This window comes from Erinaceus europaeus, chromosome 12 (genome assembly GCF_950295315.1).
Source record: "Erinaceus europaeus chromosome 12, mEriEur2.1, whole genome shotgun sequence".
In the NCBI taxonomy this organism is placed as follows: domain Eukaryota; kingdom Metazoa; phylum Chordata; class Mammalia; order Eulipotyphla; family Erinaceidae; genus Erinaceus; species Erinaceus europaeus.
The window spans coordinates 36,508,814-36,536,467 of NC_080173.1; the positions used below are offsets into that span (position 1 = coordinate 36,508,814).

The window sequence follows — 27,654 nt, forward strand, 5'->3', positions numbered from 1 at the left end:
TCCCAATGTTACCATCTTGGGATATGCACAGATCCATCCTTCCTTCTGTGTTTTGAACATCAAGAACTTAATCTGGTGTACTACACTAAATGAACTAAAAAAGTCATTACTGTGCTTCATAATTAAACTTAAATTTCAGATTTGAGACTAGGAGAGGTTTCTCTGTGGATAAAATGAGATCCTTAAAGAAAAGGACTTCAGGGAAGGAGGGGCTGAAACGAACCATGAGGTCCTGGTGTAGAGGGATTTAGGCTGTGTGTGAGAGTGTTCTGCAGAGAACTTTCACAGGGAGATGAGGAATTGTGCCCATGTGTCAGTGACTGCACTATAAACCATTAATCTCCCAATAAAAATCGGGGGAGGCAGGGGGTATTTAGTTTTCTGACTTTCAAACTCATCAGGACATAATAAAGCTGTATATTCTCTGTTTACAACCAAGTGTTTCAAATGGGGATGAAATACCACTGAAAAAAGAAAAAAAGAAAAAAGAAAAGTGTCTAAAAACCATATAGAAAAACCAATATTTAGAAGCCAGGTGGTGGTGCACCCAGTAAAAAACACATGTTACCATGCACAAAGTTCTGGGTTCAAGCCCCCAAGTCTTCAAGCCAACTGTGGTGGGGAGTGGGAGCAGGGATCAGGGGAGTTTCATGCAGGAGGAAGCAGTGCTGCAGGTATCTCACTGTCTCTCACAATAAATAAATAGATAAATAAATAAAATTTTTTTAAGAGAAAAAATTTAAATTTCTAGCCATCTACACTCTTCAGGGGCAGAAGATCTGAAACATGAACTCTGGAATTAAGGACACAGAAACAGAAAAATTACTTGAGCAAGAGAATTTCCTGACTCATGTTAAAGCACTGAGCTAATAAAAAAGCTTTAAAAAGTGTAAAAAAAAAGTATTTAAAAAGTGTTGTATCGTTATGTGGAAAACTGAGAAATGTTATGTACAAACTATTGTATTTACTGTTGAATGTAAAACATTAATCCCCCAATAAAGAACTTTTTAAAATATATATCAAAAAAGGGGCCAGGTGGGGGTGCAACTGGTTGAACTAACATGCTACAAAGCACAAGGACCCAGGTTCAAGACCCCAGCCCCCAGATGCAGGGGAAAAGCTTCACAAGTAGTGAATCAGTGCTGCAGGCATCTCTCTTTTATCTCCCTATCTCTCTTCCCATCAATTTTTTTCTGTCTCAAATAAATAAATTAAACATTTTATAACAATCTTAAAAGCTGCTTAAAAAAAAACTTAAGCAGGGGGCTGGGCGGTAGCACAGCGGGTTAAGCGCACATGGCACAAAGCTCAAGGACTGGTGTAGGGGTCTGGTTCGAGCCCTCATTTCCCCACCTGCAGGAGGGGTTGCTTCACAAGCAGTGAAACAGGTCTGCAGGTGTCTATCTTTCTCTCCCCCTCTCTGTCTTCCTCTCCCCTCTCAATTTCTCTCTGTCCTATCCAACAACAACAATAAACAACAAGGGCAACAAAAAGGGGGGGGGGAAATGGCCTCCAGGCACAGTGGATTCCTAATGCAGGCACCAAGCCCCAGCAATATCCTTGGAGGCAAAAAAAAAATAATAATAATAAACAATATGTTTAAGATTCCATCCCAAATCATTACATAGAATGCTCAAGAAGACCATTTGTAGCCCAAAGAGCTATTTTGTGCTGCCCTCGCACCTACATTTCCTACCTGCAAATGGGTTTCATTTTAAAAATGCCTTATAAGAAATATAATCAGCTACTGCCAAATAAAGGTCATTATCTAGTGAAAAGAAATGGAAACTGACAGCCATAGTAGGCTAAGGGACAATGATGCAATTTATTTAAAAGTGTCTGACTTACTGCTTTATATAAAGCCAAGTCCAGCTAGGCCAGCAGTCTTGACCTAAGAAAATCATACCTCTGACGAGGCTAGGCAATGTCTCAATTTAAAATTCCAGAACTGGCTTCAGCAGTTGGGGAAGTGGCTCAATAGGTAGTGTACAAGACATGGTGAGACTGAGTGTGATGTCTGGTATCAATAACCTAAATGGGGGAGTCAGGGGTAGTGCAGTGGGTTAAGCCCATGTGGTGCAAAGCGCAAGGACCTGCATATGGATCCTGGTTCGAGCCCTCGGCTCCCCACCTGCAGGGGAGTCGCTTCACAGGCAGTGAGGCAGGTCTTCAGGTGTCTATCTTTCTCTCCCCCTCTCTGTCGTTCCCTCCTCTCTCCATTTCTCTCTGTCCTATCCAATAATGACAACATCAACAATTACAACAATAAAACAAGGGCAACAAAAAGGGAATAAATTAAATAAATAAATATTAAAAATTATTTTAAAAATAACCTGAATGGTATTCTGGTGCCCCTCTCACTTGTGTCCTCTCTCTCTCTCTCTCTCTCTCCTCCTAACACAATAAATATTTTTAAAAATTATCTTATTTATTGATTTCAGAGAGAGTTTCATATGAGGAAGAAAAAGAGAGAGAGAGAGATTCATATGAGCAGAGAGAGAGAGATAGGCATCTTGGATGAAGCTAGAAGGAATTATGTTAAGTGAGCTAAGTCAGAAAGATAAAGATAAGTATGGGATGATACCACTCATAAACAGAAGTTGAGAAATAATAACAGATAGGGAAACTCAAAGCAGGATCTGACTAAATTTGTAGTAGGGCACTAAAGTAAAAACCCTGGGTAGAGGGTGCCGGTGGATGTTCAGCTTCATGGGGCCAGGGGGTGGGGGGGTTGGAACACAGTCTGTTGGTGGTGGGAATGGTGTTCATGTACAACAATAAAAAAATAAAAGATTTTTAAAATAGTAGGGGGTGATGAAAGGGTAGAGGGCACCCCTCATTGAAAGGAAAGTGTTTTCAACAGTGTAGAAGTTGAGATGAGCACATCAAAGTCAAGTTGCTGCAGAGAAGCTGGTGTGGCCATGCATAGAGAAGGTCCTTGGCAGAGGACAGGGGTTACAGGAGGACAGGCTGAAGGAGCTATGAAGCCTTGCGCTTATGATCAAGAGTGCAGACATGAGACAGTGGACATGAGACCAGCACCTCCAGGCAGTGCCTGGCAGGGCTGCCCTATCTGCAGCAGTAAAGGTTATGCCTCAGGGCCAAGTTAGGATGGGAGGTGCTCTGGGGAGTACTCTTGCTCAGATATAATATTTATGCCAATAGCTACCTTGCACAGCAGTAATGTAAATTCACTGTTTCTAGAAGTTTCTGGTGAACACCAGGATTGGAACTCCTGTAGCCCAAGCCTGCATTTTCTTTCTTACACTCAAATATCCATAAGGGTGCTTCCTGAGCAGTTTTCTGGGAGGCTATGGAAACTTGACTGAGTGAGAGTGACATAGGTTGGCAAAAAAGCTAATTTGGATAAGGCAGTGCTTTGCTACATACATGATCCAGATTCAAGCCTGGCCCAGACACACTGAAGGAAGCTTTGGTACCGTAGTCTCTTTTAGTCTCTCTCTTTCCATTTTTCTGTCAAAAAAAAAATGTGACACTGGTTTCTCTCTGCCTTGGAAAGAACATCTGAAGCTTTGAATCTGCTCACTATATTTCATGCACGTGAAACAGTAGACACAGCATTTGCCAAACGCATTTGACTACTTAGCACTTCTTTCAAGAAATCCACAATAAAATATTTTAGGAAATAAACATCAGAAAATCCTGTCCCAAATGGTTCATAACATCTTTTTAGTACATAATTTTAGGAATAGGCAGAATAGTTGGTGCCCTTGGACAGACAATGCTTTGCCATGTTTGAGCCCAGTCTTCATCACACTGGAGGGACACTTCAATGTTATGGTTTCTTTCCTTTTCCTCTCTGCCTTCTGTCTCATTCTATCTGAAAAAGCTTTTTTAAAAAATCAGATAATTATTTTGTATACAAATACAATTTTTGTACGTTAGATAATCTGAAAATGTCTAAGCAGTTTTTAATCCCAGAGAAATAAGAGCTATTTTACCTTAAACCTATATGATTAGTGAAATTTCACTTAATAAAGAATTATCCCAGAATCAGGTGGTGGCCCAGCCAGTTAAGTGCACATGTTACAATGAGTAAGGACCTGGGTTTAAGCCCCCGTCCCCAGTTGTACAGGGGAAGCTTCACAAATGGTGAAGCAGTGTTGCAGGGCAGCTGGTAGCTCTATCTACCCAATTTCTGGAAGCCATATGCCTTTCAGAACCCCACTCAGCTGGGGGGGCAGAGGGCGTGTTGTTCTCCAGAGGTGAGGACCTACAGATTCATTGCCACCTACCTCCTTCCTGAGGTACTAGGTACTCTGAACTTCAGGGTTTTTTGTTTGTTTTTCCTTTTGTTTTATTTGATGGGGCAGAGAGAAACTGAGAGAGTAGGGAAAGGTAGAGAAGAAAAGAGAAAGACACCAGCAGCACTGCTTCACCACTCATGAAGCTTCTGTTCCCCTGAAGATGGGGAGCAAGGGTTTGAACTAGCGCTCTTTCACATGGTAATATGTATATTCAACCAGGTGCTCTACTATCTGGCCTCTCCCTGGACTTCCTTATCAGCAGCAGTGAGTGTTAGTCTTCTTTCTTAGGCTTCCAGAGGACTGACTCTCTGGAACATTCAGCATATGGCTCTGTGAAACCGAAAACAATGCTAAAATCTTGAGAGAAGATCCAAATGTTCAAATCTGATTGAATTTATGATACTGTACTGGATCCAGAGAGCTACCTCACTGGGCAGTGCATCTTGCCAGGCAGGAGCTCTGGCACATCACATGGGAATGCCATGGGCTAGGAGGCGGGGAGGAGCTCAATTACTGGGGTGTCTCTCCCTCTCTCTGTATACTTCTCTAATCTAATCTAAAAAAGTGGACTGAGAGCAGTTAAATCATGCCCCAGAGTAAAAAGATAAAAAGTGACCATAGGGGCAGGGGTAGATAGCATAATGGTTATGCAAAGAGACTCTCATGCCTGAGGCTCCAAAGTCCCAGGTTCAATCACCTGCACCACCATAAACCAGAGCTGATCAGTGCTCTGGTGTAAAAAAACAAAAAAAAAAAGTGACCATAAAATACCTCACACAATGCTTCTATCCTATGGTTTCTTTCCCAAAGGCATGATTAACTATTACGAGGGGGAAATTAATTTCACCTCAGACACTAACTATAAGATCTCCTTTAGCATATGGAAATAAACAGTATTTCCACCAGAGCTTGATATAACATTGTCAGAAGGTCAAGCCACACACTGCCAAAACAGTTCTCTGGCAGAGGTTTAAGACTACCCAACAGATGTAAGCAGGGATGTAATAAAAAGAACAATAAGAAACCCAAGTATCTTTTTTTATCCTTGGAATTTAATCTCCATTTGGTTCCAGTCTGTCCTTGAAATCTCTACCTGAACAAAGAGTATCTTGGCTATTGCTTCGCCTTTTTCTTTAGTGCAAAGTCATTTTCATAGCACTTTCCTGGAACTGCCAATGACATCTAACAGTAGCATAACCTATCAACTATCCTATTGAAACATGAGATTTGTCTTCCCAATATGAAAGCAAAATGGGCAAAGGAGATAGAGCTCAGTGGGTTTCACAGTACAAGATTTGTTTGCATGGAGACCCAATACTGCATAAACTAGAGCTTAGCAATGCTCTGGCATATCCCCCCACACACACTCACTCACACACACCCCTGTGATGTAGTGCTACAGGTTTCTCTCTTTCTCTCTCCTTCTCTCCCTTCCATCATACTATATTGGTGTCTTCACCAAAGGAAATAAATTAAAATATTTAAAAGAAAATAAATAGGCCTCAATTTTAATGTAGGAATAAAGAAGGAAAATAAAGAAATAGCAAACGTCAATTTATTCTTAACTGAATATTTCAGACCAGTTCTCTGTGCAAAATAATTTTAAAAGTTTCATCCATAAATATGTATCTTCCAGTATGACTTTAGATTTAATATACATGTCAAAAATGAGTATTAATATGAGTTGAGTTATAGTCACATTTGGTTTTTAAATTGTCGTATGAAATGTTGGGTATACCTTCCAAAAATATATATACATATATAAATCTGGTGGCCCAGTTACCACCTCCATTAACAATCTCTTGAGAAATCAGATACCATGCTAGATAAGGGTATAAGGAGAATTGCCAATGGAGACTATAAACTAAGGTTTTCCACGGTCCTATTTATTGAAAATGTTCTCATGAGACAACCAAAGGATGTCTGTGCCCTGCTCACATTCTTATGATGAAACTCTGGATAGCACTCTTAAAGATGGTATTTTGAGGTGAGGAGACAGAGTTTAGAGAGGGGTATAAGGGAGGGTCCTGAGGATAGAACTGGTGTTTTTGTGATAAAGAGGAAGGGACACCTGGATTTGTGAGGACACAGAAAGAGGGTCTCCAACTAGAAAAGAGTCTACTGGCATCTTGATCCTGATGGCTTAGTTGGCAGAACTATGATATGTAAAGGTCTGCTTTATATACTTCCACTTCTTACTATTGGAACTTTAAAATGTTATTATTGACAGTACTTAAGAATGCATTGTGTTGGGGCCATGCGGTAGTGCAGCTGGTTAAGCACACATGGAATGAAGTGCAAGGACTGGCATTAAGGATCCTGGTTCGAGCCCCCAGCTTCCCACCTGCAGGGGAATTGCTCCACAGGCAGCGAAGCAGGTCTGCAGGTGTCTTTCTCTCCCCCTCTCTGTCTTCCCCTCCTCTCTCCGTTTCTCTCTGTCCTACCCAACAACAACAGCAGTGACAACAGCAATAATAATAACAAGGGCAACAAAATGAAAAAATGGCCTCCAGGAGCAGTGGATTTGTAGTGTAGGCACCGAGTCCCAGTGATAACCCTGGAGGCAAAAATAATAATAATTTAAAACATGGTAGCCTGAAATGACTGGTGCACGTGTGTGTGTGTGTGTGTGTGTGTGTGTGTGTGTGTGTGTGTGTGTGTGTTCTCTTTTTAGTTTAGACAGAGGCAGAGAAAAAATATTTAATAAGATGGGGCTGGCTGAGTGCACATATCACAGTGTGCAAGGACCTCAGTTCAAGCCCCCAATCCCCACCTGCAGGGGAAAGCTTTGTGAGTAGTGAAGCAGTGCTACAGGTGTCTTTGTTTCTCTCTCCCTATCTATCATGCCCTTCCCTCTTGATATCTGACTAATAATAATAATAAAAGAAAATAAAAAAGAAAAAGACCATGGTCACCTTAAGAAGGAGGAGGAGGACGAGGACGAGGAGGAGGAGGAGGAGGAGGAGGAGGAGGAAGAGAATGAGTGAATACAACCACAGCACTCAATCACAAAGCTGTGCTTCTTGAACCTGAGTCTGCACATGGCAAAGCAGTACATTATCCAAGTGAGCTATTTCACTGGTCCTGTATACCTTTCTTTTCAAATGTCCTCCTGACCAAATTTGGAGGATTTCTTGCTGACAGAAACAACAGATGATCTGAGGCTTCTCCTGGCCTTCCCTCCCTCCATGGAATATCCCCGTGGCTCCCTCAATGGCTCAGCCCCCTACTGCACTCTATTTCCAGCAGCATCTGCACTACAGCAACTCACTGTTGAGTGTCGCAAAGCAGATTGCAATTTGGCAAAGCTGGAATGTCACAGACCACTATTTATTATAATGTTGTCTTTAATGGGGTGCTTATTGTGAAAATCTCTATGAGTGCCAAGAAGAAATAAGGTGAAGCAGAGAACAGCCAGTCAATTCTTGGGGGACAGATGCTGTGTATAGGGAAAACAGCTCCTGGTGGCAGAGGCTGGTGGTCTCTGTGCCTCAGAGCGGTGAGACATCAGGTGCCTACTCTTACTTAATGAAAACATAAAAGACTTCCCTTAATTGCTGCAAGATTATGCTGGGCGCCTTTTCTGTCTTTTAGGTTGAGCTTGTTAATTTCCACAGCTGTGAGAACTGCACGATTGCAGCCTCGAGTCCTGTTTTCACAACGTGTAAGCAAAATTAAAACTTCCCATTTTAATTAAAATTCAAACCTAGGCAGAATTGAATTCCTGTTGCAAAGCAGAGGCCCAGAAGACCCCAGAAGGAACACTGTCGTTAAGGTTCAGGGGCGCCAGCAGGCCGGGCTAGCTTCGCAGCGGTAGACAGAGACAGAGACTTGAAGACATACGGCTGGGCCGGGAAGCTGTATTTCTTTATTCACGAACAATGATTCATAAACTAACCCAAACTAATCACCACACAGATCTCTCCTGCCTCCTTCTCCTCACGCGGCTGTGCCAAGAACTCTGGAACTTTGTAGGGGTTCCTTGGGGTGGAGACAAGCGGGCCCCGCAAAACTAGCAGGGGCCAAACCAAATCTCTCAGAGGTAGGGGGAAGGGGGCCAAACCAACACGAAGAATACCAACATATTCCCCCTTTTCTTTTTAACTAAATGACCACAGTATCAGGGGTGCGGGGTGAACAGAAACCTATATCATACAGGTATTTTCAAAAAAGAAACTGGCACAAACATGGAGAAACATTTAAGTGGGCAATAAGGACCAGTGTGCTGCCAAGGGACGGACTGAGGGGGGCGTTTTTGCCTCTGTGGGCAAAGCTTTATCGGCTAAAGAACCTTTGCTGCCTCTGGGGGCTTTTGCCTCGACGGCATTTTTTTTCTCTGTGGGCATTACCTAGCATGGGGGCGGGGATATGGCCTAGAGTCACAAGGCAACTGGCTGCAGTCAGTCTTTGAGAAACCCAGCAGCATACAGGGAAGCTGCTAGTTTTGTGCAAAGTGTCCAAGAGTTGTACCAGTGAGTCCGATAGAAATGCGAGGCCAAAGCAGATGTCCACCGAAGAATTGTACGTCTGTCTCAATGGGGAATGTCAGCCATCGGAATTCTGCTTTTCTGTAGAGAACTTGACAGCTGCAATTCACTTACTTATGAAACAAAACTCTGGAACTCTGTAGGGGTTCCTTGGGGCGGGGACAAGCAGGCCCCGTGAAACTAGCAGGGGCCAAACCAAATCTCTCAGAGGTAGGGGGAAGGGGGCCAAACCAACACGAAGAATACCAACATATTTGCCTGCTGGCGCCCCTGAACCTTAACAACAGAACACCTGTTCCCAAAGCAGGAGGACAAACTCTGGCAGCACAATGTACACATTTCTGGGGCAGTTGGTTGCCCCTAAGCCCATGGTATTAGTCATTTGTTGGCAATGCTAACCTCTTCCTCCAAAGAGAGGCATCTCTGGACTCAGGAGATGAATTTGTTATACCTTTTCAGTTAGATTTTTCACTCTTTTAGATTAGAGCAGGTTTTCTTTCCCCATAGTAACAATAACCATTAGTGATAAGTGTGGTAGGAGTAATAGTAACCAGAGAAAAGACTTTTCTAGAAAGATTCAACATGGTATATTTCAGATTGATTCTCCACTTTCAAAGCCATCCTATGAATTGCTCTAGTGAGAAAGAGGTCAAAGATACATCCAGATCCCAGAGCTTCATGTTCATGCAAAGACGACATTTTTAATTAATTTTTTACTTGATAGGACAGAGATAAATTGAGAGAGAAGTTGTGAGATACAGAGGAAGAGAGAGGCACCTGCAGCACTGCTTTACCACTCATGAAGCTTCTCCCTTGCAAGTAGGGACTAGAGGCTTGAACTTGGGTCCTTGTGCATGGCAGCATGTATGCTCAACCTGGTATACCAGTGTGCCTATCCCCACCCTACAAAGACTGCATTATTATCCCCAACCTACATGCTGACAATAGATTTAACAGACTTGAACATGACCCTTAATTTTCCTAGAAGAGCAAGAAAATTAAACTTTAAACACTGAGTTTTGAAAGAAAACATTACAGAATCATCAATCTGACTCGGAATTCTCAAGGCAGAGATACTCACCTGGATACTGTCTGAAAAAGCCCTTTGCACTTCCGAAGTACTGCCATATGAGAGATGGGTCTCGGTCAAAGTTATCTACAAAAACTTTGTTCAGGGATTCGGACCAATAGACCCCGTTGACAATTGCTGGGTCTGAAAAAGAGAGAGAAGAGGAATGTCACAGATCAATATAAGACAACTCAGTGACATCTCATGTAGTTAGTGTTCAGCAGCAAAAGACCTATCCTGCAGAAAGATTTGGAAAAAGTTCTGGTTCCCAAAGTGCATATCTGAGGGGTATTCAATAGATACTGGCTTCCCAGATTTCCAAGCTCCTTGTGAGAACTCCTTTCCAGAAACTCACCTTTCTTTCCTTTAACTTCAGAGTCCTGAGAAAGCAAAGAGAACTCTCAGCATCAGTTTCTATATCCCTCCCTCCTGAGTCAGCACTCAGCTTTTTTAACAGAGTAGAATGCCATCTCACTGAAGCCACTTTAGTTACCATAGTCCTGTTTCAATTCTCTGCACCTCTAACTTAGAAGTTAGATTTAAAAGAGAGGAGTGGTAGTGGCCCAGGAAGGCAGCAAAGAAACTTATGCAACAGATTTTCATACCCAAGACTCAAGGCCCCAGGTTCAGTCCCAAGCACCACTAGAAGCCAGAGCTGAGCAGTTAATTATGAATGAATGAACAAATGAATGAATGAATAAAAGCAACTTATAATTACATATCTAAGTTGCTATATTTCATTAGTTATGCAGATTATGGACTCCACATGGACAGGAGACATCTTACTTTGGCTTTCTGTTGTATTCCTTGCGCAGCAAATGGCAGAAACTTCAAAAATTCATTGGAGGAAGAAATGGCTGGTGGTTGGCTAGATGGATGAATGGAGCAATAGAATAAACAGTCTCCAGGTTCCAGACAACCCATCTCTTCTTTTTCCCTGTGATCCCATGAGTAAAACTCTGTTTCTCACCCCCTGTCAGTTCTAAGAGAACTCCTTACACTTTGTTCACAGATGAAAAATCAGGGCAAAGACAAAGGCAGAGAGTGAAGGAATATTTCTCACACATTAGCTGGCAGATCACCAAGGGTATTCTGTTAATGTCCACTGTTTCTTAGAACCTCTGAAAACCCTGTTTCCAAATGATGACATAAAAACACAGCATACCAAGAGGGGGCATCAACTCTCCATGTGATGGGAGTTACAGATATAATGACATGTTACTAATTATCAAGAAGAGTAGGACAACACTCTGTTGAGTCCTTTAGTGTGTGAATATATATATATCCCAATGTTCTCCAAATCAGCTAAGTCATTAAAAGGATGATATCTAAAACTATGTGATGAGTTACTCAGAATTTCTGGACCCATGTGTGTAGGAGGTAACATGTGCTACTAATATATTTTTCTGTACTGTTTTTCTTGTCTATCTGCTTCATGTTTGTTTATTTGTCTAGCCTCTGAAAAATCCAGATGACGACTTTCTACCCTGACACTATCCTCAAATTGCACAAATAGAAACTGTACAATACAGTAATTAGCAAAGCCTCTGTTCTGTGATGAAGATGATAATGTCCACCTCAAAGGACTGTTGAACAAATCAATAGGAAAGGAAAAATGGTGGAGGCATTCACAAATCCATCAATGAGGTTACTCTCCTGACCTGGAGTCCTGCATCTTCACTGGAATTCTCTGCTGGACTACAAGTCACAGAACTTCCTCCATGACATTTTATTCCAAAGATTCCTCAATACAGATAGGGAGACAAGCACAGTTTCAGGCCTCAAGTTACATATATAGTAAGACAATGAGCAAAGAGATGCTAGAAATGTTCATATAAACTAGGTAAATTGGCACTGAGTACCCTAGTCCTTCTCCACAGCTGACTGTTCTCATGATGCTCAGCCTAAAAGGATCAAGCCAATATTCACAAAATGCCCCCCAGCAGACATATACTGGATTGTTGGAAAAGTCATAGTGCATTTTTGTATGGAAAAACATTTTAAAAATTCACCATGACTTTTCTGACAACCCAATAGTTGCATTGTCTTTGGGGCAGCTTTCCCTATCTCTATGGGTGATTAGGATCTGGCTCTTTCCTCAAGGGTTAATGTTTTAACTCTAATAATGTCTAAAAAATCACATTAGAGTGTGAGACAGTGAAAATGACTTTACCACAAAGCATTATTGAGAAAACCTTTATCTACACAATCTTGGAAAAACAGTGGTCTTTAGTGTTCCTGTCCAACCTTGACAATTACTATGACTCAGTCCCTGCTCCAAGAGCCATTTAATTAATCCACAGTGATGCAAACAAATAATGACTGAAAAATTCTCGGCTCCTGCTTCTCCCATCAATGGCTTTAATTATGCCAGTATCATATAAAAAGCTCCCAAATCTAGAAGCAAAAATTCCAATTCACTAGCTCACTGTCTCAGCATGTGTCAGAGTCAATTTCTAGTGAGATGAATCTTTTTTTTTTTCTTAGTGTGGTTTCTTCCAGGTTAACAGAAGGCTTTTCTGGATGGAGGCTCAGTGGTGGTATACCTAGTTGAGCACACATGTTACAATGCTCAGTGACCTACAAGTTATTCTGGAAGTTAGAAATTATGCATTCAAGTTCATTCCCCAGTATCACCATAAACCAGAGTTGAACAGTGCTCTGATCGCTCTTCTCTATCTTTCAGTAAAACAAAATAAATAAAATTTAAAAATAAATTAAATACGTATTTGGTGGGTCTTTGTTCAACCCAGTGAAGTGTTAATATTCTGTTATTTATCTTATCCAATATGCCTACATTACATAATTTTAAATATTTTTTCTAATCTGAGCTTAGTAATTACAGATTTATTTTTTACCCTGTGAAAGATGTTTAAAGTTCTCCCCTTTTTCCTTCCTATTGTTGGGCAGTATGCCAGCTCCCCCCTGCTTAACGCTGTGGTCTATTTACATAGCCACTGTTACCTAAGAACTGCCCTGCCTGCAGGGCACTGGTTTAATCCCACTGGTTCGAACGCTCTTTTTGCTCTGCCCCCTCTCTACACCACACCCTGTTTTCCACCACTGTCTTTTCGCTCCACCCTCTCTATGTCACATCCTGTTTCCACCCTACTTGGCAAGAATAAATACTGCTGCACTTCTGATTAAACACACATGGAATTGCCTTCTGGCTCCGAGAGTCCCAGAGTCTCTATCCTGTGATGCTAGCATGGCAACAGTTCCTGATTCCTGTCCCACGCAGCAGCCTAAGTTAGCTCCAGTCGAGTTCTCTCCAACCCAGAGAGCACTTGCTCAGGAAGAAGCACCCTCAGGCTATCCCAGCACCTATGACAATAATTCAGACTTTGCTGCATTATAATTTCATGAGTTGATCATGTCACCTGACCTCAACACACGAATTCTACCTCCTGTACTAAGCTGGATTAAAACAGTTCAGCTTGGTGTATAGTGTATATGTCAAATGCCCAATTTTCTCTGCACAACAAAGTGAAAATCATGGGCCACAGTTATTTCCCCCAGCATTCCTGACCATCCCACATCCACTTGCCATGCATGATATTCAGTACAAAATCTTGGAATAGCAAATCCATTCGCTACTTGTCCTACTTTCTGAGAGATTCCATTACCTCTGATATCAGTCACTAATTCATAAGCTGTTCAGCTTTTAGTAATACAGACAACTAGCAGATGTTCAGAGAGTCAAAGTCCCAAATTTGCATCCCAAAGGCACTTCACAATTCCCTACTCTGTCTTTGTAATCTATCATATAATTGAGCAAAGGGAAAAAGAAATCATGTTCGCAGCATCCTTCTTTTATTTATTTCCAACCAAATCACTGTTCTCATTTGTGTCATGCCCTTGGCTTTGTCCTCTGCTATGTAGAGATCTCCTGTTCTTACAAATGTCTAATGATCTCTGTGAACACTCCCCCTGCTCACACATCCAGCAAATGAATGGATGTGATACATTCAGAACAGGAACTGGTTCCATCAAATATTATTGGTCACTGACTTCATTCACTGGCAAATAAATAAACAAAAACACAAAGTCCAAGAAAAGCATCCAAGTGCTACTACATTCTCTCAGGTATCACCCCAACAGTGCAGTGTACCAGTCTGGAATTCAGGCCTCAGTGCCCCATGTCTGAGCCCTCACTTGGCAGTGCTTAGCTAATGGCTCTGGATTTATGATTCAAATTCCCTGTGTGCCGTGTCTTCATCTGTAAAGGGAGGATGACTGTGACTCTTCCTTTAAACAGCTGAGACCAGTGCAAAAGCTCAGCAGCAGGAAGGCTCTAGAATTCTGGGTGGAGATGTCACTGGTCTTTGGTGAGGTTTTCCTTAATTCTCTTCTCCCCTTCTTCAAATTTCCAGGGTCAACAGTCTTAAGAATGTCATTGCAGGGTCAGGTGGTTGTGCACCCAGTAGAACACACAAATTACCATGCACAATGACCTGGGTTCAAGGCCTGGTCCCCACCTGCTGGGGAAGCTTCATGAGCTGTGAAGAAAGACTGCAGGTGTCTAAAATACTTCTCTCGCACTCCCCTTCACCTCTCAATTTCTCTCTGTCTCTATTAAAAAGAAAAAGGAAAGAAAAATGGTTGCTGGGAACAGTGGATTCATCATGCGGCACTGAGCCCCATTGATAACCCTGGTGGCAAAGAGAGAGAGAGAGACAGACAGACACAGAGAGAAAGAGATAGGATGCTTTCAGTTATTTAACAAATATGTACTAAGGGCCTACTGAATTAGGCATCCAGCAATGAATCAGACACACAAGGAAGTGGGCATTCCAGTCTCTGAAGGAACAACAATGGACAGTGAATAATTCTAAACAGAAATGGATATGACAAAGGAAATTGACAGGATCAGTATACCTGAGATCTAATGGGAAGGAGAAAGGAGAATGAGTTTGAGCAAGAAGATGCTCTCTAAAGAAATAGAATGCTGAGAGAGTTTGGGTGAAAAAATCAATCATGCCAGTAAGTACCTTATAGACAGACATACATTCATAACTCCTGAGCTAAGAAGAAACCCTTGTTTTGGGGAAGCAAGGAGGAGATGGGGCAAAAGAGGTGGACAGACCTTTCACCCCAAATCCAATGAGAATTCAGTAGATGAGCCAAAAACACATTCTTAAATTTTTTATATTATGTTTATTTATTTATTAGATAGATACAGCGAGAAATCAAGAGGGAAGGGGGTGATAGAGAAGGAGAGACAGAGACAGAAGGATACCTGCAGCCCTGCTTCACCACTTGCAAAGTTTTCCCCCTGAAGGTGGGGACCAGGGACTTAAACCTGGGTCCTTGCACATTGTAACATGTGCACTCAACCAGATGCACTACCATCCGGCCTCCCAAATACAAATTTTCTAAGAGATACACTCTTCTCCTGACACAATGCCAAGTCCCATCATACTTCTATTCTTGGTTCCAGAATCAGATTTCTTTTCTCCTGAAATCTATAGTGAGTACACCCTAGTATAGTCATGCCACACCCTAAAACAATTAGGATGTGTTTGTTGATTTATTTGTTTTGTCTGCCAGGACTTTCCACCAAGCTGACTTTTACAGATATGTTAATAGATAGATGGATGGATGGATGAACAGACAGACAGACAGAGGAAGAGAGGAAAAGATACCACAGCACTGAAGATGCGTCCCATGAGGTGGAGGCCAGGATCAAGTCTGGGTCAAGTGCATGACTAAACAGGTAACTTCCCAGGTGAGGCCTCTCTCTCTGCTCTAAGCAACTAGAATCATCAAGGATGTTTCCAGTGCTTGAGCATCCTCTCTCCAAACCTCAAGTCACATGATATCCACTCAATTCTTTTTAGCATGAATTATTCTCCAGTGAATTAGAAGCACTGTATTAATTTAAACCTGTCATTTAAGAACACAAAACATGTGTCCATCTTTAGAAAAGTCTCAATGTACATGAACAATTGTAGGATAATTAAAAATTGCAAACTCCTGCTATTCCAAAAAAAAAAAATCTCTGATTGGAAAGAAGGGGCAGGAATCATGTTCAACTGCATTCTTGGAAGCTGATACTTGTAATGAACATATTTCCTGCCTTGAGCAAGTCAGAGGAAGACTCTTGGGTTTGTTATAGGAGATCTCTGAAGGTGGATGTCTTCTGATTCACAGTGACAGCAGTCTCAGGGAGAGCTGAAGGGTCTGAGCCCAGGCAGGAATTTTCTTCAGCACTGCATGTTGGAGCAGATTCAAGAGCAAAGCTTGGGGATGGTTTACGTGTCTCCCATTTCAGCAAGTAAATGCCATCTCTCTCATTCACTCTAAATAGATCACAGATTAAATAATGAGTAGTTTTGATGTTAATTATCAAGTACTTATATGTATTGGAAAATAGCCCTTAATGTGTGTTGAATTAGAAAATGGGTTTATTTGCCAAACATGTATCCTTCCTCTAAACTTAATGATGGGCCAGATATTAGAGGCAGGTTGTTTTCATAAAGCTGGGGCCAATTTCTGGCAGCCCTGGGCCCAGACAGATCAGGAATGCTTAGGGCCCAATGCTGAACCACCCTGGGTGGAATTGGACAGCAAGATGAGTGGCTGTCATACTGACCACTTTGGAAGATCCTAGAGGGAGTTTCAGCCCAGCACCTCTGTGGGCAATATGATTCAATCTCAGGGTCAGCTCTCCAGTGAGAGATGACACCAAGACTACAATTGTGAGTGTTGCCTTCAATATATCCATTTGAAATAGTGCTTCTCCTTCAACATTTTTCCCCCAGTTTTAGAGGATGGAACTTACATTCCTCCTTAATTACCACTCCTCCTTCTCCTGGAATCAATCATGCATAAATGCTTTAGAGATAATTAGAAAAAAAATGATATGATGGAAATCAAAAGAATGATGACTATGGAACTGGGTGGTGGTACACCAATAGAGCGCGCACATTGCCATGTACAAGGACCTGGGTTCAAACCCCAGTGTTGGGCCTTAAAGCTAGCCCCCTTGCTCGGTTCCATGCTCCACTGCTGACACTATGGTCTATTTACATAATCATTGTTTTGCCTGAAAGATCCCCACCACATTATCCCCTCAGGCTCTTGTTAATTCAGTTAAAACAATTGTAAGTTGCTAAGGATACTTCCACCTTACCAGCATGCCTTTTGCCTCTCTCCACCCCCTTTCCTAGCCATTTCTGTTTCCAACTTGCCACTTTCAGTTTTTACCCTATAAAGCCCACTGCTGTTCCAGATTCACTCTCTTTTCTCTTCCATGTCCCGACCTGGAGAAGACATGGAGAAGGGCTGGCGTGCAAAGTGGGAGGCAGCCATTTTGCTAGCTCCACGTGGCCTAAACCTACTGTGCTCATTCCTGAATCTGGGGTGTCTGCATCAATAAAGAACGGTATTACCATGCCGCCACAAGTTCCTCATCTCTCTCTCCAGTGAAGCTAGCCTGGCATTTTGGCACACCAATAAGGGACCTAACCTACCCAACCCCCAGATAAGTATACACCGGTTGGCTTTCTGCAGCCTCATGTTTAACGAAGGCACTGCAGTTCCTTTTCTCCCTCTTCTTATTTTTCTGAGACCCCCTCCACCATGGGCGACCTTCCTCTTTATGAAGAGGTTTCCCAAACCCTCTTCTCTTTTATCATGGGACAGTTTTTATAACTCTGGGACATTTTTCTCTGGGCTGCACCTTGGATCCTCTTGACCACTGTCACAGCTTTTAGGAGATATGCAGGGTCCCCTCCCAAAAGGCTAAGGGATCTTGAGACTGCGATACAAGATTTAAGGGAACAGGTCATTCTGCTTATCCAGCACCACATATGCTTTCTAGAGAAAGCAAAGCCTGCCCCGATCCTGACCCAGCCTAAGCCCTCTGCATTTCACCCAGAGGGTGCCGTTTCAGCAGACATGTCTCTGGCTGTCACTGTCGCTTCTGCAGCTTCTCCTATCTCATCTCCACCCCCCACCACTACACCACTATCGGACACAGAATACCTTTGCCAGCTTTGATATGGAGCTTTTCCTCCAGAGCAAGTCCACACATTCCCAGTAAACATTACCCCTAATAGACAGAGACCTCGGGAATGGTACCCATATTCCTCCACAGATCTTAAGGAAATTCGTCAGGTAATTAAGGAGGATGGAGTCCATGTTCCATGGACCAGATCTAACTTACAAGGACTTCTCCAGAACCTTAATACCCTCCAAGACTGGAGGGAACATAGCTCGTGCTATGCTCCCAGGCCCACTCTTCCTTCAATGGGAAGCATTTTTAGAGATAAATATTTACAGCAATCCCAGAGAAATAGCCAGAATCAGCCCGAGTGGGATTTTGAGGCTCTGTTAGGAATGTGTAATTTGGGAACCAGAATTCAACAGGCAGAGGCCAAGTTTCCACCAGTTATTTTGATCAGGTACGCCTCTACACATTACAAGCATGGGAGAGGTTAACACCCCCCACTGGAGTGGCCTCAGCCTCCATTCTGTCCTTTAGTCAAGAAACTGATGAAACCCTAGCTAAATTCATTACCAGGGTAAAATCAGGTTTGGAGAGAAAGATTTGTGATCCTGATGCCCAGTTTCTCCTGAGTTCTAGATGGCATGCTTCCTGACTACTGTCAGGCATGCCTCAGTCTTAAAAACGAATACCCAGACTGCCCTAGGTAAGCGAAAGGGGCTTGCTTTCAGTGCAGTCGCCAAGGGAATAGGTGTAACCAATGTTCAGAAAATAAACCACGAGCCCATTTCCAGTCAGGGAACCAGAGACCCCGAATACCTTGTCCTAGATGGCAGAAAGATTTTCATTCGAGGAAAGGCTGTTGGTCTAAGTGCCATAAAAATGGCACACCCCTGCAGAGTTTAGATTTAAACAGGGATTTTAAACTAGGCACAGGGCATACGTCAAACCTGCCTTCAAGAGGGAGTCAAGCGGATCACCCGCTCAGCGCTAAGCCTTTTTTCCATAAACAAGAGCCCAGCCCGGGACCCAACCTGTCGCCCCACCCATCATGCCATGTAACAATAGCAGAGGATGAGTGGGAGGAGGAGTGCGTGGCGTGTGGGAACTCCCAGCATAAAAATAGCCGACTGGAGCAAGCAAACAGTGTGGATTCAGAGCCTGAGATTTTGTGGACTACCTCTGTTTTAGAAAGGGGTCACCCTACTATGATATTAAGGATTGGTAAAATTCCTTTTAAGTGTTTGATTGATACTGGAGCAGATAAGACAATTTTAAGGCAAGCAGAGGTTCCACAGAGTTGGGAACTCCTTCCAGGACCACGTCTACATGGCGTTGGAGAATTGACACAAGATTTCCTCACACAAGATTCGCTTGTGTGGGAAGACCTGGAATGGAATACCAGATGCTTTTTGTCCTTTGATAGCTCATATTAGCACCAATTTATTGGGCAGAGACTTGCTGGAATCTCTTGATTTCGTAATATCCTCAGACGTCTCTACAGGGCATCATACTAACTCCCATGAGACTTCTAGATCTGACCAGCACCCCCAATACTAACTTCCACTGTTTGTAACAGAACTCCCCAATTGGATCGGCTTTCTAAGGAGCCTGTCTGGGTGGAGCAGTGGCCTTTGCCAACGGAGAAGATAGAAATTTTAAAAGAGCTTGTCCAAGAGCAGTTCTCCTTGGGACACATTCGCCATTCCTGGAACCCATGGAATACTCCTGTCTCGGTGATTAAAAGGTGTTCAGGAAAATGGCGCCTCTTCCAAGATCTCTGTGTGGTTAATAAAACCAAAGGGGTTTGCCTCTTTTTTCTGCAATTCTCACGGGAATTCTAATCATAGCTATCGATACACAGGATTGTTTTTTCTCTATACCCTTGCACCCACAACACTGTAAAGATTTTGCCTTCTCTGTTACTTCTATAAATAACACCAGCCCTGCCATAGATATGAATGGGTGGTACTGCCCCAGCGGATGGCCAATAATCCTACTATTTGCGAGAGGCTGCTAAATCTGCCCTTTTCCCATATATTCATAAGGACCTTGAGGTTTTTCATTATATGGATGCCATCTTAATATGGGGAAAATTAGATGCAGATCTCTCTGCCCTACGTGATTTTCTTATCCCAGCCTTAAAGAAAAACAGCCTTAATGTAGCTCCTGAGAAGGTACAGCTAATTCCTCCAATATCTTTCTTAGGCTCAGAGATTTCTCTAACGCATATTTGTTCTTTAAAACCTGTTACTTTTCCTTCTAATCTCACTATTGCTTCTTCACAAAGTTTTCTTGGAAATTTAAACAGGCTTAGGCAGTATCTTTATGCCCCCACTAGTTGCCTCCAACCACTGTTTGATCTGTTAAAAGGAAACAAACAGCCCTCCTCTAAGTGTACGTTAAGCCCTGAAGCCTCCTTGGAACTGGAAAGGGTTAATCAGGCTCTCCAGGATGTGCACCTCATTAGGTTCTAACCCTCCTCTCCCATAAATCTTTTGATCTTTAACTCCTCCCCTACCGTGGTGGGGGCTATATACCAGAGTCATGGTGTTCTCTAAAGGCTTCATACGGCAGTAGGGGGCGCTCCAAGACTTCTTACTGAGATTGATACCTTAGCATCTATGATTCACCAAGGAAGAAACAGATCAATTCAGGTCTTAGGAAGTAAACAAGATTCAATTATTCTTGCTTTTTCTTTTCATAGATACAGAGTGGCTCATACGCCACCATTACCATTTTGCCGTAAGTTTAATGGGTTTTCCAGGACAATTAGATAATCATTTTCCTTATAATAAGTTGACAGCTTCTTTACCTCTTTTGCCTCTACTAGTACCTAAAATTTTCTCTCAAGATCCCATCCCCTCTGCTCCCACAATTTTTACTGATGGTGGAAAGAAGGGAGCTGCTGCCCTTATATATTATCCAGATAAACAATGTCCCAAATCTCTCTTTACTGAGCTTCCTGATAATTCCCCTCAGTACAAAGAACTTTATGCTGTTTTCCTTGCATTAAAAGGTGTAGAAGAACTCTTCAACCTTTTTTCTGACAGTGTGTATACTGTTAACTTACTTCCATGGCTTGCTCGTTCTTATGTGATAATTGATGACAACCCACTTACTCTTCTCTTAATTCAAATTGCCTATATGCTCTGTTATCGAACTCAACCACTGTATGTTCAACACCTTCCTTCCCACAGCCCTCTTCCTGGTCCCCTGTCCAAAGGGAATGATGCAGCTAACTGCCTCGCCTCCACAGGAATTCTCCTAGCCTGTCTCTAATCCTGCTGACTTTCATTCCTTAACCCATGTTAATCTTAAAGGCCTTCAAGCTCGATTTCCTGATATTCCTCTGGCAGAGTTGAAACTTATTCTCGCTACATGCTCCTCCTGTGCAGGTCTAATCAAGACATCTGCTGTTCAAACTTTTGGGGTTAACCCCCAGGGCTTAAAAGCCAATGCTCTTTGGAAAACTGATGTGACCCACTTACCCAACTTTGCAAACAAACATATGTGTTTGTCTCAACTGATACCTTCTCTAAGTTTATGTCGGCTACAGCTCAGATGGGAGAAAGCTCAAAGAAGCTTATAAGCTATATGCTCTCCTGTTTTGTTGTAATGGGGGTACCTCTTCAACTTAAAATGGACAATGTCCCTGATTTTATTAGCAAACAATTTAAGCTATATGCTCTCCTGTTTTGTTGTAATGGGGGTACCTCTTCAACTTAAAATGGACAATGTCCCTGATTTTACTAGCAAACAATTTAAAGACTTTTGTTCCCTCTGGAACATTACTTATACTCATATAGGCATTCCCTATAATCCACAGGGACAAGGCATTGTCGACAGGGCCCATCAAACCCTTAAGGCTCAATTAAATAAAGAAAAAGGGGCAATATACCCCCCAATATCCAGCTGGCAAAAGCCTTAACTACATTGAATCTCTTTAATATTTACAAAAACTCGAACCAACCTCCTATTATTCTTCATTGGCAAACACCATCCACCCTCCCAGCTATTAAGATCAAATGGAAAGACCCACTTGATAAAATCTGGAAAGGGCTTCCCCCCCTATTGACCATGGGGAGGGGTTTTGCATGAGTGTTTCTGTAGATTTACTCAAAACCTGTCTGGCTTCCTGCCTGCCATGTCTGGCAATACAATACCTGCATTATGTCACTGCTATCCCTGAGGAACAAGAAGCACTGCAAGAGGACTGGCTGCAGGACGCACCCCAGGACCCATAATACAACATGGCAGGATCTGAAAAATCTGGTTCATAAAGCCCTCTTTCCTGCCCCTCTTCTCTGAATATCTTATGCTATGACTGGCCAGTGTGTTTTGTGAGTAAGTGAGTTGAATGACTAAACAAATATTTTTAAGTGAGTTGAATGGCCAAAATTTTTTGTATCAGCCATTTTGTTCAGAGTACTCTAAAACTTAATTGACTATATATAAAAATTCTGGATGCAGCTATGTTTTCTGGAGACGTACAGAAACAGTCCAAAAAATTTGTTTTTTCCTCTTTTGATTGTTTTTATGTCTTGGTATAAATGTGAAACATTTAGTCTTAAGCTGTGTGAGTAGAGATGGTTCTACTAAGATAGTGCAGATCTAAATTTGTGTTTGAAATGATATGTCTTTGTAACAAAAGTTTTTCTCCTCTTGTGTGTTATAAACTACAAGTTTATGTGTGTGTTTCAAGTTTGGTAAACACTAACTTAACGGTTAAAAGTGTAACTTTGAAGCACCCATTCTTACCAGGCAAGGTAAAATTAATTTGCTAAAGTAACTGAGTATTTAAGGTAAAAGTCTATGCAACGTGACGATTCATTATCTCCAAAGTTAAAATACAAATTCTCTACACAGAACATTTTTGGAGGGCCCCCCAAAATGCCCTGTAAACTAATTTTGTGGAAACTAATCCACAACAAATCTGGCATCAATCTGACATTGTAAATGTGCAAAAAAAAAAAAAACATTTTGTCACTAACATGTGTTAACTCTCTAAGTAACCTGAGTTTATTTAAAGTCCAAAGTAAAAAATAGCTAAAAATCAATATATTTTACCTAAATTTGGTCTGAAAATTCTGCTGTATGGAGACTGCTACACGAGGTCACATAAGATGAACTTTAAACAAAATTACAAAGATAACTAAACCAATTATAATCATTGAGTTAACAATTATAGTAAACTTCTAACTTGTTAAAAGTTTTTTTTCTTCACAAGTAATTGATTACAACTATGTCAAAGACATCACATGAAGAAGCATCTGCTCATATGGTAAGATATTAGACTATATAAGAAGTTCCCCCACATACAACTTATGTAAATTAACAACAACATTCACATATTTTTCTACACTTAACTGGTGTATCTCGTTTTGCCACTATAGGCCTGCCTTTGTCAGCCAACAATTTAAAGACCTTTTTTTCCTTTATAACATCACCCATGCCACAGACATCCCTTACAACCCCTAAAGACAAACAGTTATTGAGAAGGCCCGCCAAACACCTAGGCCCAATTAAGTAAAGAAAAAATGGGGATACATCCCCCAATATTCAGTTAGTTAATGCACCAAATACATTAAACCTCTTTTAAGATCTATAAAAATTCAAACCAGATGCCCTGCTAACCACAGGAAGCAGATTTGTTTATGTTTCTTTCACAGGAACGCCCAGAAAATCATCTGGACCCCTGCACACTCTGACATCACCCACTACATGGCACAACTACAGTACACCCCCTGAAACCCATGATGTGACCTGACACAATCTGAAGAACCTGGTTCATAGACTCCAAGAACAGAACTTTCTTACTGCCTTTCTCTCACCCATTGCTGTCTGCCCTTCCTGCTTCTGCTTCACCAGTCACATTTTGGCAGTTCCAGCTCACTCACTATAGAGAAGTAAAATTCAGGTGGCTGACCTCCCCCATTGAGATAGATGTGCAGCGTTTCATCCCCTGGCATTTCTTTCCCTGGTCATTGGCATTGGACTGATCTTCTATCGGACTTGCTGGTATACCTTTGGGCACTCCCATTACACTGCTGGACTTCTTGTGGACTGAGTTTAGCAGTCCATAGACTTTGCAACCAGCTGTCTCGGGACTCTGCAACACCAGATCACCCCTCTCATCCCTCGACCTATCAGGCCTCCACTCCTCCACTTATCGGGCAGCGCCCCCTTTCTGCCCACCAGGCAACCCCTCCCTGCCTACCAGGCCTCTCTTCAGTCTCATGCCGTCCCTTGCTACTCTTACTTATCCCTCGCTGTCTTGTTCCATTTCTTTTTGAAAACGCCTACATGATATCATTCATGTTTCTTCCCAGCAGGTTTCTGTTCACCCCTACTACTATTGCTCTGTCAGATATGGAGTCTTTTACAGATACTGACCCATTTAAATATGGATATTGGATAGAGGGAGATGTCAGGAAATTGTGAGAATGTAGTTGAGCTTGGCAGGGCTTGAACCTGAGGACTGTGTCAATCCTGTTAGTCTCTCTCTCTACTGAGAAGTTGAGCAACGATGCACAGTAGACTCCCTGCCTCACAAAACACCCCACATTCCTGATAAATGGCCATTATCTAAAAAGAAAAAAGAAAGGGGGAGATGTCGGGCCTTAAAGCCAGCCCCCCCTGCTCTTCTCCATGCTCCATTGCTGACACTGTGGTCTATTCACATAATTACTGTTTTTTCTTTTTTTTTTTTTTTTTTTTTTTTTTTTTCTTTTTTTTAATTTTTTTTTTTAATTACTGTTTTTTCTGAAAGATTCCCACCACATTATCCCCTCATGTTCTTGCTAATTCAGTTAAAACCATCATAACAGTTGCTAAGATGCTTCCACCTTACAAGCATGCCTTTTGCCTCTCTCCACCCCTTTCCTAACCATTTCCGTTTCCAACTTGCCACTTCCAGTTTTTAACCTATAAAGCCCACTGCTGTTCCAGTTTCACTCTCTTTTCTCTTCCGTGTCCCAGCCTGGAGAAGTCATGAAGAAGGGCTGGCATGCAAAGTGGGAGGCAGCCATTTTGTTAGCTCCACGTGGCCTAAACCTGCTGTGCTCACTCCTGACTCTGGGGTGTTCGCATCAATAAAGAATTGTATTATCATGCTGACACAAGTTCCTCATCTCTCTCTCTAGCCCAGCACCCCTGTGGGATGCCTTGGATCGACCTTCTCGTGGTGCATCCCGTGAGTACCCATTCATTGGGGAAACTGACGATCCTTCCTAGCCGACTGAATCCACATGGATCCCAGTCACTTTCAAAGCCAGCAACAAGCAGCTCCTGAGAGCTTTCAACCTGACGCTGTTGACTGGCTACGGAAGAAGGGCAAATGCTAGAAGAAGAAGCACCCTTGTCTCCACTTGCAGGAAGGGAAAGCTTCACAAGTGGAAGCAGTGGTGCAGTTCTCTCTCTCTCTCTCTCTCCCTCTCTCTCTTTCAATTTTTCTTTGTCCTAGAAAGTAAAATAGATAGGAATAAAAGGTAAAAATAAAAGGCCATCTGGAGTGGTGGAGTTATCATACAGGTACTGAGTGATAACCCTAGTGGCAATAAAAAAAGATGAGAAAATAAAAAAGAGATGGGGGATGGGCAGTAGCACAGAGGTTTAAGTGCATATGTTGCCAAGGCATGAACTGGCGAAGCATCCCGGTTCAAGTCCCTGGCTCCCCATCTGCAGGGGGGTCGTTTCATAAGTGGTGAAGCAGTTCTGCAGGTGTCTGTCTTTCTCTCCCCTTCTGTCTTTCCGTCCTGTCTCAATTTCTCTCTGTCCTATCCAACAATAACAATAGCAATAAAAACAATAATAATAACAAGGCAACAAAATATAAAAAAATAGCCTCTAGGAGCAGTGGATTTCTAGTGCAGGCATTGAGCCCCAGCAATAACCCCGGAGGTAAATAAACAAATAAATAAAATAAAAATAAAGAAAGGGGGAAAGAAAAAGAAAAAAAGAAATGATGGTGATAAAAGCAGCAGAGACTGCCTCTTCTAAGACATTTGCAATATGCTGAGTATAGTGTGAGAACTATATCAGGCAGTCAGTCAGAGACTACTTTTTCTAGCCTCCTGTTACAGAGGAGTAAGCTGTTCCATAGAGCACTGAAGCCCATTGACCTATTGCATTCCTTTTCACAAAGTGAGGATGAACTAAGTTTCTCATTCAGACTAGCAGCTGGAAGAGGACTTGAATAAAGACCCTAAACTCTATTCACAGCCTACCAGACAACAGTAGGGAGTCAGGGAAGGAGGTGTAATCTAGACATCAGGTAACAGGTGACTCAGAGTCTGCTGTCCACTTCAGCAGTCAACAGATGCAATGAAGTATGTGATCCCTACAGGTATGAATCAATCTAGCTTTCTCTGGATCCTAATTGGTATTTTTGCTCTGATACTCATAGACTGGGGGAGGAGTCTAAGCTCCTCTCCTCATGGAGGCAAAGGAACCCTCCTACACTGCTGGTGGGAATGTAAATTGGTTCAATTCTCTAGAAATGTACTTAACTTAGACTTCAGCAATTCCTCTCCAAGAGATATATCTAAGGAACCAACCACACACTGACCCAAAAGGGTGCATGTATATCTATCTTCATAGTAGCACAATTTATAATAAATAGCCAAAACCTGGAAGCAACGTAGGTATCCGAAAACAGAGGATTGGCTAAGAAAGTTGTGGTACATATAAACAATGGAATACTACTTAGCTGTTAAGAATGATGATTTTACCTTCTTCACTTCATCTTCGATGGAGCCTGAAGGTATCATGTCAAATGAGATAAGCCAGAAAGAAAGAAGTGAATATGGGTTGATCTTACTCATGGGCAGAAGCTGAGAAACAACAACAGAAAGGGGACAGAGAAGAATTTGAACTAGCTCTGGTGTATTGCACCAAAGTAAAGGATTCTGGGAAGAGGGGAGTACTGGGTCCTGGTGCATGATGGTGGAAGAGGTCCTAAGCTATGGAATAAGAGTGTTCTGCAAAACACTGAGAAATTTTGCACATGTACCAACAAGTGTATTTACTTTAAACCATAAAAAAACACATGTACCAACCATTTTAATTACTGTAAACCATTAATCCCCTAATAAAATTAATAATCTATAGAAGGAAAAAAGTCCCTCTCCGAGAGTCTCCTTGGTGTGCCCCCCTCAGATTCTCTGCTGTAGGACCTCCAATACTTGCAGAGTCTCAACTCTTGGCTAGAGCACACTAGAGGAGTTACTGATTCAAAACTGGCCTTTGATAAATTGTAGATAAGCCTGAATTCTAGAGCTTAAGTACCTCCTTTGATATGTAATCTTTCCCTACTAACTGAGTCTCTTTGGGGGTCTCTAAAAGGAAGCTGAAGAGCCAGAGCCTGCTTCGTTTTCCAGAATTGAACCAATTTACATTCCCACCAGCGTTGTAGGAGGGTTCCTTTGCCTCCACGAGGAGAGGAGCTTAGACTTCTCCCCCAGCTTTACAGGGAATAGAAATCATCTTACATAGATTTAGAAATGGGATGAACCAATTTGTCCTTTTCTGAAAAGCATTTGACCTAAGTCAGCCTTGCTAGACTCCCCCTGGGGCTTGCAGGATCTCAACATGGTGCTAGCATTCATGCTGAATACTATGCTCAGGCTGTCCCCTTGCAAGTATCATTGGTCTCCACAAACTCACTATGCAAAACTATAATCCACTTACTGCCTGGTATTCCATGATGCTCCATCCTGGCCCCAGGTCCCTTTTCAAACTCATTCAGCCTTCTAGTTCCCAAGACACACCAAGGTCTTCTCAGTCTCCCTGAGATTCCTCTGTTTTCCTTACTATAGCTATAACTACTACCTTTGCACAATTATTTACAGGGTATAATTCATGCCATATTTCCTAATA

The 27,654-nt window shown here is 42.2% G+C and overlaps 1 protein-coding gene across 3 annotated transcripts in view; it reads right to left on the bottom strand.

Annotated features, from left to right (window-relative positions):
- The window catches only part of CACNA2D3 (calcium voltage-gated channel auxiliary subunit alpha2delta 3), a 1,089,122-nt gene that overhangs the window by 609,943 nt on the left and 451,525 nt on the right, over window positions 1-27,654 (bottom strand). For all 3 annotated transcript variants that reach the window (XM_060203105.1, XM_060203104.1, XM_060203106.1), the window contains exon 6: window positions 9,837-9,968. In XM_060203105.1, the coding sequence (XP_060059088.1) occupies window positions 9,837-9,968 (132 nt within the window). The remainder of the gene's footprint in view (window positions 1-9,836; window positions 9,969-27,654) is intronic.